This window comes from Clarias gariepinus, chromosome 6 (genome assembly GCF_024256425.1).
Source record: "Clarias gariepinus isolate MV-2021 ecotype Netherlands chromosome 6, CGAR_prim_01v2, whole genome shotgun sequence".
Lineage (NCBI taxonomy): Eukaryota > Metazoa > Chordata > Actinopteri > Siluriformes > Clariidae > Clarias > Clarias gariepinus.
Window position 1 is genome coordinate 2871417 of NC_071105.1, and position 18577 is coordinate 2889993.

General features: G+C 39.3%; 1 protein-coding gene across 2 annotated transcripts; it reads right to left on the reverse strand.

Moving 5' to 3' along the window:
- Positions 1-1571: 1571 nt before the first annotated feature.
- On the reverse strand, positions 1572-16689 carry tubgcp5 (tubulin, gamma complex associated protein 5). Of its 2 annotated transcripts, none has more exons than XM_053499400.1 (23): positions 16230-16689; positions 14634-14687; positions 14033-14141; positions 13816-13912; positions 13622-13701; positions 12470-12605; positions 12261-12378; positions 10167-10256; positions 9975-10068; positions 8280-8538; positions 7990-8192; positions 7797-7912; positions 7427-7698; positions 7100-7298; positions 6199-6387; positions 5912-6094; positions 5752-5836; positions 5550-5670; positions 4098-4249; positions 3868-3993; positions 3439-3527; positions 2717-2817; positions 1572-1964 (listed from the first exon to the last, which is right to left on the reverse strand). In XM_053499400.1, the coding sequence occupies exons 1-23, from the start codon at positions 16361-16363 to the stop codon at positions 1918-1920; spliced, it is 3054 nt and encodes a 1017-aa protein (XP_053355375.1). In that variant the 5' UTR covers positions 16364-16689; the 3' UTR covers positions 1572-1917. The 2 variants fall into 2 exon arrangements, with proteins under 2 accessions (XP_053355375.1, XP_053355374.1); XM_053499399.1 differs by having other exon boundaries at positions 7418-7698.
- Positions 16690-18577: the final 1888 nt, after the last annotated feature.

Here is an 18577-nt window from a genome sequence, read left to right on the forward strand (position 1 = left end):
GACGCCGCCACAAGAGGGCGCGTTTCTCCTTTTTTTTTTTTTTTTTTTTAGAGCGCCGACACGCTGTTTTGCACCGCCGCCACAAGAGGGCGCTTTTCCGTTTATTTTAGAGCGCCGGCACCAGAGGATATACTGTACTTTTACAGCTGTTTTAAAGCTCACAGTAATTCTCGACAGCTGACAGCAGAGGGCGCCATTTCGTTTCATTTCATTACATTATTAATTACCCACAGGGCAAAAACTAAAACTTTTTCATTTAATTCAGGGATTAAGTTAATCCATGTTTATATGTACAGATAAAAAGATATAATTTTTTATATTAATATTATATAAAAAAATAAAAATAAATATAATATAAATAAAAAAGTTAGTATTTTTTAGTATACAGATAGCTTTAAACCATTAATTAATTACTTAATTAAAATACATTATTAGTTTTTAAATTTTAATTAATGACTATTTTAATTAGGATTGGCTGGCACCTCATCCAAGGGGTACCGTGGGCGTCTGCCTCATGCCCTAAGTCTCCTGGTATCTCAGGATCCCTGAAAAGTTACTTTTTGAAACCAGTCACAATTGAAGCATAACATTTGAGCGTGATGAATCCTGGTATTGACATCTTTTAATATGGTGTGTGCCTTCAGGAAAGAAAAAATAAATTGATGAAAATTCCTGGTGATTCAGTACATTCAGGTCATCAGCTGACTTCAGTTTATTGCCCCATAACGTTACTGAGTCTAGACCTGAGTAACTGATCAACCCCAGATTATAACACTGTCTCCAGAGGCTTGTACAGTGGACACTATGCATGATGGGAGCATCGCTTCATGTCCTTCCCTTCTCACCCTGACACGCCCATCACTCTGGGATAGGGACCCAATCAGAACTCATGGGGTCACATGACCTTTTTCCATCTTTATGTTCCCTAGCAAAGTGAAGCCTTTTCCTGATGAGTCTCACTGATAAGTGGTTTCCTTAAGGACACACAGCCGTTTAGTCCCGATCACTTGGGTTCTCTTCACATCGTGCGTGTGTGTGGAAATTCTCTTCATTTCACTATTAAATGTAGCTTCGAGTTCCAAGGATTTTTTTTAACGATTTGTTAAAAAAACATTTAAGTGATTCTCAACCATGATCATTCAAATTGCTTCCAACCACACTCCTTCTGAGTCACCACCGTCCTTCCAGGATTCTTAACCCAGTTTTAGTAGTACAGGATTGGTAATCTCCTTAGTTGTTTTCTTTGCTTGATGCAGGACAATCATTTAACTCTCCTGAAACGGAAGGACATCTTTGGCATGACTACAAGATACGTCTTCTGACATGGGTGTGTAAGAGATGAGAAGCTCCTCACTGCATCAGTTAGGATTAAATAACGTGTTGCAGCTGAACCGTATTCGTCACTGCAGGAATTATCCAATGGGAGGATCTTACCTACACTAGTTGCTTAAATCAATCCAGGTGGTGACGATTTTTTAAAATTATTTTTTGTTTCCATAAAACCCACAGTGTTCATTTTAAATAAACAATGAGATGATGATGAGTGTCAACACAAACGTCTCAGGTTCTCATTAACAGCCTGTTTATTTTACATAAACATCAATAAAGCAAGACATCCAGAATGAGCATATGTACAAACATATACACACGTGATACAGAGCACACGTCACACTCAGCACGTATTCAAAAGTTTTCTACTGCAGTTTTATATTCATTCACATCAAACAGCTTGTTATATTATATTTGAAAGCTTTCAGCTAAAAGAAGAAACTTGTGCAGGGACGAGAGACTGATCAGGTTAAAGCTGAAGAAGCTCTGCTGTGTGTGTGTGTGTGAGCGCTCACTTCCTCCTCTGTGGTGTAGACATTTCTACACACTGACCGAGGAACACAGCAGTGTTACAGCTGGAGACGTGCTCTAACACTGCTCGAAGCCGGCCATCAGAGACAGAGCCAGAGACTCCACTGTGGGGGAAAACAACATCAGGAAGTTAATAGTGTTAATTATTATATAAAACTCAGCTAAGACTGAAAAACCTCAAGTGTAAAGCGTAACATGAAGGAGACGTGTGCGAAAAGAATTCATTCCATTTTACTCCAAGTTAAATTACAGAAATAAACAGATTAAAATTGTATCCTCTGGTTTGAATTAAACTGAATAAGAATGATTTACACCCAGTTATCAAACACTTTAAGCTTTAAACCATTACACACGAACATTTTTTTTACAATATTGTATATTTTTCCCTTTCTCCCTGATTTTCTCCCTGATTTTCTCGTAGCCAGGTCCCCTTGTCTCTCTTTTGGAGGACTCTCTCATCACGGCACCATCAACCAACCACAGACCGTGAAAACTTCCTCAGAGTAACGAGACTCTGAGCGCACCTTTTCAAACTCCTAAAAAGCGCTATCCGTCCCTTCCGCTTGCGTGAGCTTGCAGACGTCTACGATTGTCTAGTGTCTGCTATGACTGACATGTATACCGTCCCCTGACCCCGGAGAGACCTGAGGACGGCCACAGCATCGCCCGGGAATCGAACTCGCCAACACTTAGCCGAGAGAACTAGAATTTCAATTAGAGACAAATAAAACTAAAACCTTCACTTGGACCTGCAACAGCAACAACAACAGGCCTGAAAATGCAGATTTGTGAAAAGTGAAGTTGCAGCAAAAACACAATAAACAGGAAGTAGTGTTGAGCCCGGCGGCGGACTCACGATGAGGAAACGATCCTCTGCACACGGCTTTATTTAGGATGGTCACCAAGAACATGTGACAGTTCTTAAAATCTGACTCCATTTTGTCGATAGATTCGATTCTGGAAGACAGAAACAAAAGGCAGAACGATGTCTTAAACGTTATAATCCATCATAGTAAATTAATGTAAATTGTAAATGCATTGTAATATGATGATATGTTCTATTAACAAGGGCTTGGGACATCTTTAGACCTTAAACCTCTTTAAAAATATCAAGATATACGAATATATGGACATTGTTCCTGTCTGTACGTTCCCAAAAATACTCACTAGATGTGGAATTTTAAATAGAAAAATGTACAAAAATGTTGTTTATTGTAGACAAAGTTTATTCATTTAATATAAAAATATATAAGTCAATATTGTAGACTTTTAATAAAATCCCACAAATAATCAGATTAAAATTGTATACTGTGCAACAGATTTTAACGTAACCATGACAACCTTATTTTCTTGTTTGTCATAAACAGCTAAATATATATAAATAAATCCTGCCGTTCTAACTGGTATAACAGGCTGCATTAATGATGATGAGCATTTAATCATTACAAATTTATACAGATGTAAAAAAAAAAAAAATTTTAAATAAAAGGATTTCACATGCCTCATGTCTTTGATGTAATTAAAGTTGGAAGTTTTAACTATTAAAATGAATATATATGCAAATTTATTACAACTTACTTCCACGCCCCGAAGCCGGCCTGCCATCGGTCAGAGAAGATGAGGACCAGATTCAGGACCTTCATGATGGCCTCTTTAACAAAACTCACCTGAACACACACACACACACACACACACACACACACACACACACACACACACACGCGCCCTGTGTTTAAACTGTTTGTCTAACAGCATATTTTAATACATGAGAAATAAAACACCTTTATTGCTCTTGCCATCGTGAGTCACACTCTGATCTGAATACGGTGGGTATATGGGGGTGAGTCAAAAATTATTCGCACTCTGGCTAAAGAATTCAATTTTAATTAACTTAGAGAAACAAAAATGTCTGTTGTCATCATTCATCAGTTCTTCCAGAGGAATTTGGCACCCTGAAACACAAGGGGTGCATGAGAGCGTGCACGTGTGTGTGTGTGTGTGAAGTACCTTTTCTCTGAGAAGGCAGCGGTCATGGATAGTAGACAGATATCTGTAATGGATCTTTATGAGCTGGTCCAAGTCTTTAGCCTCCTGCACTTGGTGTTGGAATTCCAGGCCCGTGCTGTGTAAGATCTGGGGAGGTGGGAGGAGGAACCGTGATCATGAAATACGCTGGTGAACATCCAGCAACCAAAAACTCTAACTGGAATCTGCTGAAACAGAAGAAAACACCTCACCCTGGTCATGATGTAGTTGTGGAGACTGTTAACGAAATGCATCAGCTTGACCCTGAGGAGGAACATCCTGTGGATCTGCTGGCGAACGGGCTCTTTGGGAGCGAGCTCTTCTGACGGACTCGCTTCGTGTCGTTTTGCAGCCACCGTCAAATCTGTTAATGGAGAAACGCTGTGTTTGGTATTTTTAGTAACCGTAAACAGTTTTACAAAGGAAGGAGTTTAGAGTCGAGATTCCGATGCGAGACCCAGCACATGTCAAAAGACATGAAACAGTAACATCAGCTGTGACATCAGCGCGGGTTATTTTAATACCTTAGGGTTCTATGGTTTCTATGGATAGACGTTGACATGGTGATGATTTCTGTAAAGAGATGTTTATTTTAAAATAAATAAATTACATTGCAGTTTAAGCCGCGATATGTTACTATTAAAAGCACCATTATGTATTTAAACATAATTATTGAGACTAACAGCAAATAACCTCACAGATGATCTCGTTACGAGGATGTTCGCCAATATAATTCATTTATTTACCTAAAAAGTATTACTAAATATTAATTGTAAACAAATACACCTTATTGACAAACTCTAAATAAATTCCTGGTAAAAGTATTTGCCCATCCCAGATTAAAAATTTTTTTTTTTTGCATATTTCTCACAGTTGAAGTCTTTAAAATGATTACTTCTAATATGGTATAATTTCCATGACAACATTTAAATAGACTTGTGTGTAAGACTGTGACCGAATACGTTTTTTTTAATGACTGTAAACGTAAACAGCGAATATGATGAACTTTCTATAATGAAGCAAGATGTTTAAAATCAAGAATTTACTTAACATGAACCTGTCTGACAAAGTAAAGCATGTTTAAAATATCTACAAATTCAACAAGGTCTAAAGAAATTAAGAAACAGATGAGAAACAAAGTAACTAAGGCTTTGGGACTTTTATGTAAGTTATATATGTGTTCTTTATATATATATATATATATATATATATATATATATATATATATATATATATATATAATTAATTGTGCAGCAATATTTATTTATAATTTATCATTATCAAATTAAGGAGTCTCCAGTGTCCGACATAAGGGCCAGGGGTAGCTCAGTGGTTAAGGCATTGGACTACGGTTTCGGAAGATCCCAGGTTCAAACCCCACAACCACCAAGTTGCCACTGTTGGGCCCTTGAGCAAGGCCCTTAACCCTAAACTGATCAGATGTGAAATGAGATAAAAATGTAAGTCGCTCTGGATAAGAGCATCTGCCAAATGTAAATGTAAAGCTGTAAGTCTTTCGATAACTTCAGAACAAAAAAAAAAAGAAAAAGGAAGACAGAGGTTGGTGATGATATGACTGTTTACAAAAATCATCACGCAACAACAACTAACATGAAGCACACACATACAGGATGGAGTGGGCATCGTGACGGCGCATTACTGACCGCTGAACCGCAGCGTGTCCAGACTGTACTTGGCCCATTTGATTTGTAGGAGCAGCATGAAGACCTGACTGTAGATCTTCTGACACTCGGAACTAATCACAATGTCCACAGGCCAAGGAACCTGGCAAGAATACCATCAATATCATATAAAATACAATCCAATAGTAGTCAGCAATCTAAATAATGTTCATCATCAGTTTACCTTATAACTCAGCGTGAGACCATCGAGGTTATTGATTGGCTGTTTTTTCTTTGTAGGATCGATTGCCTCCAGAAAGATCGACAGTCTGTGGAAACACACAAGTGAGATACGAAACCACGCCGATGTCGACCGGAGCTCGAGGCTTACGTTAGCGCATTACCTGCTGCTGTCCTCCGGGTGGCGCTGTCCCACAGCCTCCTGCAGCTGCACGTTGAGGAACGCCAGCTGCTGCCAGCTCTCCTTCTCCAAAACCTTGTCAAAGATGGCAGTGTAGAAATCATACATGGTGTCGCCCGCCTCCAGCAGGAAGTAGTTTCTCATGGCCTGGAGGTATCCCAGGAGCCTGAGTCAGGAGAAAGTGTAGCGTTCACTCACTCTGACAACGAGCTGAAATGAAAGAACTCATCGTGTCTAGTTCCTGTCCTTCACAAGAAGACCAAACCTCACCCGTAGTCCTTCTTGAGAGTTCTCATGAGATTCCCGCAGCACTCGATGTACCTCCTCTCGATGTGCGGGTACAGGCAGGAGCGCAGCGTGAGCTCGAACGTCTGGCACGTCACCGACTCGGACGACCGGTCCACGACCACGTCAGCGCCGGAGAACTTCATGTGGAAGTCTTTCTGCTCCAGATACATCCTGTGAGAAACAAAAACAAAGTTCAAACTTAAAAAAAATAAATAAATTGCAATATGACAAGACTGCATTTATTATTATTATTATTATTATTATTATTAACAACTTTAGAAAAAAAGGAAAGCTGTTGATTGTAACAATAATTTATGCATTATGAAAGAAAACAAAATACAGATGTTTTATTTTCATAAATTTTCAAAATATAGCTTAGATTTTTCCTCTACATAACACAACAAAAAATTACAGCAAAATATAATAATTATAATAATAAATGCATAGAATTAACAATAAACACAATCAATTGCTAAATCCAGACCATCAGATGAAGGACACTCCCCACCCTCGGGGTATATCTGTCATTTCTGTGGGAGTCACTAAAGGGTTCGTGCTGCCAGATGTAAACCCGATTATCGTTCACACACAACGGGCAATTTGGAAACGCCAATTAGTCTAATCTGCTTGTCTTTGGACTGTGGGAGGAAACCGGAGGACCCAGAAGAAACCCACCGAGCACAGGGAGAACATGCAAACTTCATGCACACAGACCCTGTGGTGGAAATCGAACCCTCAACCCTGGAGATGCAAGGAGACAGTGCTAACAGACCAAAAAGCTTTGGGTAGATTTGGGTCGTGTTGGGTCGTGTATATATATTTTTGTATATTTTGGCCCCAATCCGATCCCGCACTCCGCTCCTGTCTTAGATCAGATGGTCACCTGGCGAAGTTGATGGCCAGTAGCGGGTCGTGGATGTCATTCAGCTCCAGGTGATGCGCCACGATGGACTGCATATTAATAAGGCTCCTCTTGGTGGCTTGTTGCTCGGTTACCGTATCCGTCGGGGAATCTTCTCCGCGCCGCAGACGTGTCTGGACCGACTCCAGGAACAGAGTGTACAGACTTTTCCTCTCTGCGTCTGAGATAAAGACAGAGGACGTGTTAATTTTTCAGTCTTGATGATCTAAACTGATCTGTGTGTGTGTGTGTGTGTGTGTGTGTATGTGTGTGTGTGTGTGTGTGTGTGTGAAATCCTGCCTCGGTCACCTCTGGAGGACCCGCCGTCAGCCTGCTCAGCTTCTTTACAGTCCAGGTTCTTGAGCAGCTGCATGGATTTCCCGGCCATGATGATCTGCTTAAGGACGGGTTTGAGGAAGGACACCATGGTGTGCTGCCTGCTGCTGGAGCTCTGATCTCCACCCGAGCTGCCGCTGGCCGTGTCGCTCAGTCTCTCCTCGCTGTCCACGGCCTCGGACACGCTGTACAGGGTGTAGGTGGCGTACCAGAAGTCTCTGTGGTTCACCGGGACGTCCTTGTTCCTGATACACAACGCAGACACAGCGGGGTTACTCCTGCTCACTTCATCATGTTTGATAACGTAAATAAAATTAAATCTCTGTGTGTGTGTGTTCATTACCGCTGGATTATAAACTCCTTAGCCGGATCGAACAGGTGACCGTGAACAATCCACTCGTCCACTATCTCCAGGTACGGCCTGACCGTTTCAACCCACAGCGAGAACAGCAGCGCCACCTGAACACGCAGCAAGAAACACCATCAAATATTTTTTCCTATTTGTGACTGTTTACTCGTTTTGAAATCAAACTCACCGCCTGCACTGAAGCTTCTCCGACGCTGTCGTACTCGATGATGGCTTTGTACAGCGTGTTGAGGAGGTGCGAGGCTCGTACCACATTGGGCGTGCCGGAAGGGACCTCGGCCACGCCTGTGCAGAAAACCCTGTGGAGCACGGTGATCTGCGCCAGGTGAGGGCTGAGGCGCTCCAACACGGACAACAAACTCACCGTCTCATCTACACAGAGAAACACGTTTTGCAAGACTCTTTGAAAATCTTATTCAGGTGAACTCTGACACACTGTTTAACCTTGATGTGTCCCACCTTTGCTGATGATCTCTCTCTCAATAGCAGAGAGCTCCTCCTTGAAGCTGCTGAAGTACTTGTACAGCGCCCACACGAACGCCTGGTACGTCCTGAACGGAGGCTCTGAGCTCTTCTTCGAGGATGAAGTTGAGGAAGAGCTGAGGCCGGGAGGACACGGCTCCGTGCTGTGCCCCGTCACCTCGTCGATGAACCTCTGGAGGCGCGACACCGCCTGGCCGTACGCCGCCACGTGCTCCAGGATGGAACGCAAGCAGTTCTGCAATTCACAAGCGCACAATGCTTTTGTAATAACATTCGCTCGATGGTGCTCCACAGATCAGGGAAAGTTAGAGATGTTCTAGTCATTAATTAAACTGTACACCATGTGTGCAAAGCAGGGGTACCTAATAATCTGTCCTCTTGGGAGACCAAATCACATATGTTTTATAATTATTATAGCAAATATTCATTTTACTACTTAATATTTTATAATCAAATCATCAAATTATTTTTTAACATTTTCCCCCAGAGTTACAAATTTCTGCCTAAACCTGACTTTTTAAATATATTATATTATTGTTGATTATTTTACATTTGTTCATTGTTTTAATAATTATGTACGATTGGGCCTATTACAACTTTTTTGCTTTCTCAATTTTTTTCTGCATGTATTTTAATTTTTTATGTTTAACAATTTTTTTCTTAAAAAAAAAAGAACTTTTAATGTACAAACAATGCTACACAAGTAAGTATTTTTATTGATTACTAGCATTAGAATGGGAAAAGAGTTGTAGAATTAGTTAAACAGTTAAAGGTAAAAATAATCTGATCAGCTTTAATGTAATTAATATTATTATATAATATAATCAGTGATATTATTATTTTAGGTTGAACCCACGTACATGTCTGCCTGCAACAAAGATGAACTGATTTTTTTTAAACTGAAAAAAAAAAAAACAGTTCACAGTATTTAGTTTGGTGTGATGACGTTACACGGTATCAATTTCCACTGGATTGGTGGCAAAATAATAGAAAATTGTACAAAATGTACCGAGTTCACGGCAAGATTTTGAACCTACTGTCATTTCATCTTATTACGATCAAAAGGAAAGAGAGGATATCGAGAAGTTTACTTTTATGCTTTGTTTACACTAAGTTGTCCTTCTTTGGTGCTCAGACAAATACACTCCCTGTTCGGTAATCGGAGAGTGAATCACAGATGAGAAATGGAAAAAGTAGATAAAAGGATAAAGATGAAGTTTTGTCTTAAAACCACTCCAGCGTGTTAAAATTCACTTATACCACTTCAGCGCTGTTATTTCAGCCAAAGTGAAAATATGAACTAATCCCAGTCAAAATATTCACTTTATCTTTTCTAATTAATATCTATTGGTGCAGGTGTTTGTTTACATTGAGACAGTAGCGCATTAGTAGATCATTTTAAAGTAGATTATTAAATCCGACACCATTATCAACATCATCACGCAAAACTGGCTAGACATAGAGACAGACAGACAGAATTTTTTTTCTGGTCCTTCATTAAGTAAAGGTTCATAATTTTAAGTTTCTGCAAATAGAATTTTTTTAAAAAAGCTACAGATTTATGTTTATAGATTCTTAAATTCCTAAATGATTTTTTCCCCAAATCTGTTCAAGAGTCTTTTAAGTAGAAAAACCTAGAATGAAAATAAAAATAAAACACTGCATGCTCACGCTGGTTAAGTGTGTGACAACTACGTCGTTCCTCACGCTGACTTTGCCATCATGGTGCTGAAAGATGAAAAGCATCTTCACCCCTGATAAAAGCCTGAGAACAAAGACATTAATTGACTTACATGCCTAATATATGATCTGTTACACATCAGTTAATTAAAAACATTAAAGCAACTGAACATCAGACGTTACCACAGAGTCTCCCGAATCACTTGCGTCTCGGTGACGAAGACTTTCTCCTCAGGCAGGTGCATGGGGTCTGTGTTGTAGAGATGCTGATCCCTGCACCGGAACAGACAGACGTTTTTGCTTTGTGGGGCTTTGTCGTATGTGTTTTTAAAAAAATTTTATGATGCGTTAAAGGTGAGTAGGGAAATTATTTTATATACTGTAAAAGAAGTTTATTCTACTTTTTTTCTCATAGATCTAATATTAAGGTGTTAAATCTTCCGTGCCGCTCCCTTCTCGTCTCCTCTTAAATCTGGTGTTAACGCTCCCACACTCACTTTTTCCCTCTCTCTCCCACTAACTCGAGCCAACACCTCCTGGTTCGTCTCTGGATGAACATCTGTCTAACCTCCACTTTTTTGCTTTTCAGGATTTCTCCAGGACATTTCCCCTGGTTTATGCTCTTTGTTTATGTCGACGGCACAGGCGTTTTGTCAAACATATAAAAACTCTTAAAACTTTTACTGTTAATAAACTCTTTCCCGGCGCCAAAAAAGCTTATCGAAGTACAGTGGACAGACCAAGCGATTTGCTTATCCTACTAAGCAACTTTAAGACTTTACAAGGTGCATTAGGTATGTGTTGTCAATATGTGTGATGATTAAATTAGGTCTCTAAAGCTCCTTCTAGACATACACTCCTTTATGCTTACAGCAGTTCAAAGTGGCAGTTTTGAGTCTGATTTGGTAAAAAGTTCTGCAGCTATCGTACCAGGTCAGGGCTTGTATTTACTACGAGTCTCAGAATCACTCTGGAATTGTACTGAAAGTTAATATAGAACACGACATGCAATGTGAAAAGTGTTCAGCTCAATGAGATCTAAAAGCGTACCCGGTTTCATGTGCATACGTGCAAGTGTGTATAAGCTACGCTGCAAAATCTCATGTGACTCTCAGGCATCCTAATGGTAGCAGAGTTTTGAACATGGAGCTGATGTCATAGTGCTTGGGCCCTAATGAGTTAAATAAGTTTAAAACCATTTCATGAACTGTTTACGCACACATGTAATACACACCATGTTACATTTTTTGTGAATATATGGGAACTACATTTAAACAACATAAGTTACAGCATAACATAAGTTACTGTTCGCTCTAGTATTATGCACTACAGCAATTAAATATTAAATAACACAGATCCAAGTGATAACCAGTCCTTTGTATAAGTAAAGTGCAGTATTATCATACCATAGGTGTATGTAAATTTGGTTTGTCTTAAATATTCAGCTAATTAGGTGTCCTTGTTAAGTTTTTTAATTTATGTTACATGTACAGTGTGTAGCACCGTGGTCCTGGAGGAACGTCGTTTTGTCTTATTGTGTACTGGAGCGTATATGGTCGAAATGACAATAAAAGTTGACTTGACTAGATCCGTGTCCCTGAGATGACCAGCAGCCGATGCACTTCCACCTCTCACGTGTGACTGACTGCAGTCTCTTGACTTACACACATTATTTTCTGCAATGAATCTGATCTCTTCATAGTTACCCAGTTGGAATCCAGTACATTACATTAACCCAGCTGTAGGTCTCGCTCTCTGGCATCTTCTCAGCCTCTTAAAGCCCATCTTTCAGACCAGCCTTCCTTAAAACGGCTTATGCTTCCTTCCCTGATCTTGTCTTGACGTGTTCTGTGTCTTGACCTACTCGTCTGCTTTATCTAGCACTTCCACACACACACACTATCTTCTGGACACGTTTCCTCTCAGTACCACTCAGCTTCCTCTTCAGTTCTGTAGCTCACTGCCACATACAAATCTCTCTCTCTCTCTCTCTCTCTCTCTCTCTCTCCGCAGCTTCCCTGCCCTTTAAAACCGACTTTCCCGTCCAGCCTTTACCGCCTACTGTTAGAGGGTGAGAAACGCCTACACCGGCAGCGGGCCAAACAGAATTGTGATGATCTGAACTAGAATTTCACACATACTGTAAGGCAAAGATCAGGCCTGCACAGTGGCTCTCTCAGGTGTGTCTGAATGAAGTCGTGAGGAGCATGAACATGAAGAGTGTCGTATGTATTAATGGCTGATGGACGAGAGCAGCTGTGACTGGTTTCTTCTCACCAGACGTTTAGCAGGTTGGAGTGCAGATGCAGGCTGTGTGGAAAGCGTGATGAGTGAGGAACCCAGTACGGCGTCACCACGTGCAGCTCCAGCCAAGCCCTGGCATCCGGTTCTCCCACTGTAACACACAAACACAGGTCAGGTGAAGCGATCTCATCCACAGTGTGTTAGCACTTCACCAGTTAAAGTGCTCTGACCAGTGCTCTGACCTGCCCAGGTGACCTGCACCATCTTATCGCTCCGCTCCTGGTCTTCCTGTGGTGTTGGGTCTAGCTGTATCCCAGAATCCCCTCTGCTGATGGGCTGCTGAGACTCTTCTTCCTCACTCTCATCTTCAGACCACTCCTGATCATCACACACACACACACACACACACACACAAGGTTGTATTTATCACTATAATGAAAGTGTAATGGAGTACAATGTGAGGAATAAAACACACCGTGTCGTTACAGGGAAATAAAGACAGACGGGGTGGGGCAGTTGATTCTTTTCCTATAACAGCAAAACCTGGAGTGTTTTATTCCTCTTATATGACAGAAACCTGCAAACAATTACAGTTTTCACCTCTTAAAGGACATAAAGTTCTAAGAAACAAGTTTCTGCTTGTAGTACACTGGCTTTAAACACTTTATCCCTCGCCAGTCTCTCTTCTCTCTCTCAAAGTTAATAAGAAAAAGTACAGTATGATGTGTTACAGAGAAAGAGCTCTGTCCTGACACTGGAGACTCCTTCTGTTACAGTTACATAAACACTTTAAGGAGGATGGAAGAAAAAAAAGATTAAGAGAAAGAAAAAAAAAGAATGAAATGAAATTAGAAAATATTAAATGAATAGGTTAAGAGAAGGAAAGAAATGTAAAGAAAAACATTAACAGGAAAGAGAAAGAAAAAAGAAAGAAAAAGAAAGTTAAATAAAGTAAGGAAAACCTAACAAAACAGCACCGAGATAAAAGAAAAAAAAGAAAGATGCAAATATTTAAAAAGAAAGATAAAATGTTTTTGAACAAAAGAAAGAAGACACTATACATATCCAGTAAAAAGTAGTAAGTGTAATAACAAACAATCTAACAATCTTTCTTTCCTCCTAATACATTTTCTTAAGAGTTTAGTTTTTTCTTTCTGTATTCTTTCCTGTGTATTTACTCTTCTCTCTTTTTTCTCTCTTTTCTCCTCTCATAGTGTTTTCACGTGTTTGTTTATAAATGTGTTTATAAATGACGTCACACTTATTGTCTGTTTAGAGTCGTGTTTCATGTTAAATCTGCTCATACAGCTCACAAACCCCGGTTACTATAGAAACCACAGAGAATTCATGAGCAGCTGTAGACCAATCAGAGCGCAAAACTCAGCAGCACTCACCGGCGTGTCTGGAAACGGCCCAGTGTCCACGTCCTCTCCTTCCATTAGATACCTGCCCCAGTCAAACTTGTCCTCTTCCTCTGCAGACAGAGAGAGAGAGAGAGAGAGAGAGAGAGAGAGAGAGAGAGACAGACAGAGATATGAAATGAGCACTGGTCTGGTTAACGCTGATGCTCGAGACTCAGGACACTGACCTGCATCTTTGAGCCGGGGTCGCTCGCTGTAGCTGGAGTTGGACGGAGAATCAGACAAAAGGAGCAACAAGGACAGAATACTGTGATGGACATCAGTCTAGAGGAAAACAGAAGAGAGAGAGAGAGAGAGAGAGAGAGAGGAGTAAGTAATGTGGGTGAGTAAGTGAGCGCAGGAAGTCAAAGCGTTGGAGAAGCCGAGTCCTGCTGTGAGTCTCACCATGGAGCCCGGCGTGTTGGGGAGAGGAGAGCGCAGGAACTCACTGGTTAACCTCAGCCAGCTCTCTGCTTTACACACGTCAGAGTGAACCATCAGCTTCTCATAAATCCTGCACACAGGCAACACACACGTTGTCAGCTCTCTCACACACACACACTCACCATTATAATCTCGGGCTCTGATTGGTCAGAAGCTGTTGATTAATTCTCTGTAAGCAGCAGCAGCTCTGATGACAGCACTCGTTCTAATACAGTACGGTTTCTATGGTGACGCAGATTTCAGCTCAGATCTTTTCAGCATTGCTACACATTTTAATATTTTTATTCTAATATTAGAAACATGAATTTGGCAAATTACTAAAGTTTGAGGTAAAATTACTTCTGGGTCTTTATCCTTCCATGCGACTTTTTTTTAAATTATATATTTAAATATATTTTAATTAACCCAGTTACTAATCAAACCCGGTCCGCTGTACCGATATTCAGTCTTTCTTTCAATGTTTACATTCTCCATTCCCTTTAACATTTTTGTAAATATAAAAAAAACATAAATAATAATTCTTTATATATATTAATTGATGCATATAACGTTGAGTTCTCACCCCTGTATGGAGCGTTGCACTTTGTGACTGCTCACGTCCAGGAAACGGTGAAACCTGAGAAACGTACAAAAAGCAAGTTCAGTTAAACATTCCATTCCTTCATGATACATTTCTTCCTTCATGATACACTTAGCAAAATAAACTTTTATTTTTAAAGCAATTAACATTTTATTAACTTTTAAGAACTGTTTTTGGACTGAAGATAAAAATAGTAAAAAGTCATTTCTTGTCAATGCACCCAGGAGTGAGTGCACAGATTACATCATAGATTTTCTCCAAAATCATATAATTAAATAAAAATAAATAAATAAAATACACTTCAGCTTTTATTTATGGAACCAGAAATTGCCAGTCACAAAGGTATAAAAATAAGCTTTTATCAAAGATATACAGTAAAACCTCCGATTACGAGTAACGCGGTTTGCGAGTGTTCCACAAGACAAGCAAAAATTTTTTTTTTTATTTTGACTTGAAAAACGAACAGGTCTTGGTTCACGAGCACTGAGTATCATGCATCACGCATGCGCTTCTTGTTTTGACGCTGAGCATCACGTTATCACAACTAAGCGACGTTTTTTCTTTCTCTTGTGCTGCGGAATTGTGGGTAACATATGGTATAATCAACATCCGTGCACGCGTGTACTGTTTACTATAACACTGTGACGACAGGTGTGTGCACGTAAAACACATTTTATTTTGTGTTTGTAAACGCACGTGTACTGTTTATTATAATACATGTGTGTGTGCGCATGAAAAACAAAAGAAAGTCTCATTAAAGAGGTTAAAGATCCATTTTCTTACTTAGCCTGTTGTTATGTGTGTGTGCGTGCACGTAATTTGACACCGTGCTGGTTCACACACTCTCTCTCTCGCCTTTAGCGTGTGTGTGTTTGTGTTTATGAACCGGCACGGTGTCAAGTTACGCGCGCGCACACACATAACGAGTGACCCAAACACACACACGCAGCGCCTGCGCGCATAAACGGAAACATTTATCTGTTGGGATTTTTTTTTTTTTAGGTAAAGTGCAGGTTGATTTGTTTTAGTTTTACTTTATATTTGGTATTAATTATTATTATGTATGTTTTTGGGGGGGGCTTGGGACGAATAATTTAAGTTTTTATTATTTCTTATGGGAAAATTAAATTTGGTTTATGAGTGTTTTGGAATACGAGCATGCTTCCGGAACGAATTATGCTCGTGATCCGAGGTTCCACTGTATATTAAATGATGAAATAAACAATAAACAATACCTGCTGTACTGTAGGTGTGCGGAAGCAGCGCAAGGACGATTCCAAAGTAATATAACATATATATATATATATACACAAAAGAAAAACATACAATCATTGTATAAACAGGATGAACATCATCTGTTTATACAATTACTGTACTTTTATACAGGATCCGATAACCTCCTTGCATTCAAGTCAAAAAGGGACTTTTGATTGTACGGAATATCAGAACACTCCAAAATAGCAGGAAAAACTCTCTTTATATCTTTATATAATCCAAACAACATCTACACTACACTAGACACCTGACAGTGTGTGTGTGTGTGTGTGTGTGTGTGTGTGTGTGTGTGTTGATTCGGACCTGAAGTTGGACCAGGCGAACTTGAGGGCCAGCTGGAGGTTCTGGTCCTGCTCCTCCTCGATCCCACTCAGGTGCATCACCAGCCTCCTCACCTCCTGTTCCAGATCCTTCTCGAACCTGCTCCAGTGCGCCATCCTCAGCACTCTAACCGCGCGCGCGCGTGTGTGTTAATTTAAACTCACACACACACAGACATCTGTGATTTTATAATCCTGCTAATCTGTTAGCATCCAGACTCCAGCTCGCCCCCTGAATCATCAGCGACATTTCAGTTTCTATTAACCCAGTACAAAACTTTACACTTGCTATGACACTACGACATACATTAACAAGTCTGTTATAATATCAATATTATTATTCTGTGTCGTTAAATTTGATTATTAGCCTAAATTTAGACAAACAGACATCTTAATCTTGGCGCGTCGGTTGTTTTGGTGCTTCCTCTGTGCTGAAACTCGAACATACTAAAAACTCTCTGTCGCCCTCTGTCGGAAAGGCGAAGCTGCTCGTAGCTCGTTGTCGCCACCTGTAGTTCGGGAGGACTCCGTGTTCGACAATACTGTACCGTGCACGTAAGAATTACAGTAGTGCTGTGATTCCCCAGGTCACCTCCTCATACGATATTATCAGAAGACTTTCGATTAAGTTTAGCAATTCTAGAAGTATCACAAGTTTATAAATGTCCCAATTTTAATATTACATTTAAAAGAACATTAAATGGCACGTGCAGCTTTTAACACACGTGATTTTGGCTAATTTGGCTAATCGTGGTGTTGTTAATGTACACGTGTGTAATCACTGGGTTTATTTATTTTACTGTTTTTTAATAAACATATATATATATATATATATATATATATATATATATATATATATAAAGAGAGCTCAGGATTGTGAAGTACAGAGTGACATAACCTTTTTTCAGCACAAAATAGGCAAAATAAATAACTGAACATCTGAAATAAAAATATTATCTGAAATAAATATTAATATGTTCAGTATGTGACCAAAAAATAGTAATAATATGCTCATTTTGAGATTTATAGATGTCAGTGATATTCCCATGTTCCTGCAGTGGTAAGATTAACCCTTTAAAAAAGTTATGATAACTTTTGTACCTGACATGTCAGAAAACCCAACCCAAACACAATTTGAAGTCTGAACCTTCTGCATGGAGTGTGCATGCTCTTACTGCGCTTGGTTGATTTGATCCGGGAACTCAGGTTTTCTCCCACAGTCCAAAGACAAGCAGTTTAGGCCAATTGGCATTCCCAAAATGCCCACAGTGTGTAAATGAGTGTGTGAGTGTGTGTATGTGTGTGTGCCCTGCGATGGATTGGTTTGGCACCTCGTCCAGGATGTACCCTGTCACGTGCCCTAGTTTCTTTGGATAAGCTCTGCAAACCTGTATACAGGATAAAGCAGCATAGACGAGTAGTGAGAGAGTGTAATGTAAAATGTATAGAATATAGAATATATTGTACTACACATGTATAGTATAATGATATGGAATGTGCAATGCAATTTTTGCTTGGTGCTTATACGTGTTGTGTAATATGTGAACTGGCTGCTGTAACTATACAATTTTCCTTTGGGAATAAAACCCTTAAAACCCAAGTGGCACGGATCCCTGGCAGCAACACAGCAAAGGTCGGTGAAGATTATATATATATATATATATATATATATATATATATATATATATATATATACCTATAGTATGCACTTATATAGAAGCCTTGATGGCGTGTGTTAACGATGAAGCTTCAGACTTCAAACTGTGTATTTGGGTTTTTGGATATGTCAGGTAGAACAAAAGTTATTATTACTTTTATAATGTGTTATTTTTATGGGAATGATGTTCCAAAACTGTAGCACTCTCAAAATTAGCATATTATTATTATTTTATTTAGTTTTATCATAGAAACAATCAAAATCAACCAGAAAAACACATAATCTTCTGTGCATGATCTAATCCTTTACCTGTGTGATTATTTTTTACATTTTATATCATTTTTGTATGGTTGGTTAAAATTTAATTAAATTCAGTTCATCATATTGCCTACAGTAGGTTATGCTGGAAAAAAAAGCACATTACAAGTTACTCTATAGTGCACAATCCTGTGTCCTGTAAATGTTTATTAAAAAAAAAAAAAAAAGATAATGATTAAAATGCTCTGGGTTTTAAGGGCAACTAAGAGACTCAATATCAAAGTGGAAAAAAAATAAGTGTGTTTCTTATATGAGTTAAAATAAATGAAAGGAAAAAGAAAAAACACTTCTATTTAAATTCTATCTTATTACTTCTAAATATTGTAAGTTTTACGGACAAAATCACATTTAATATT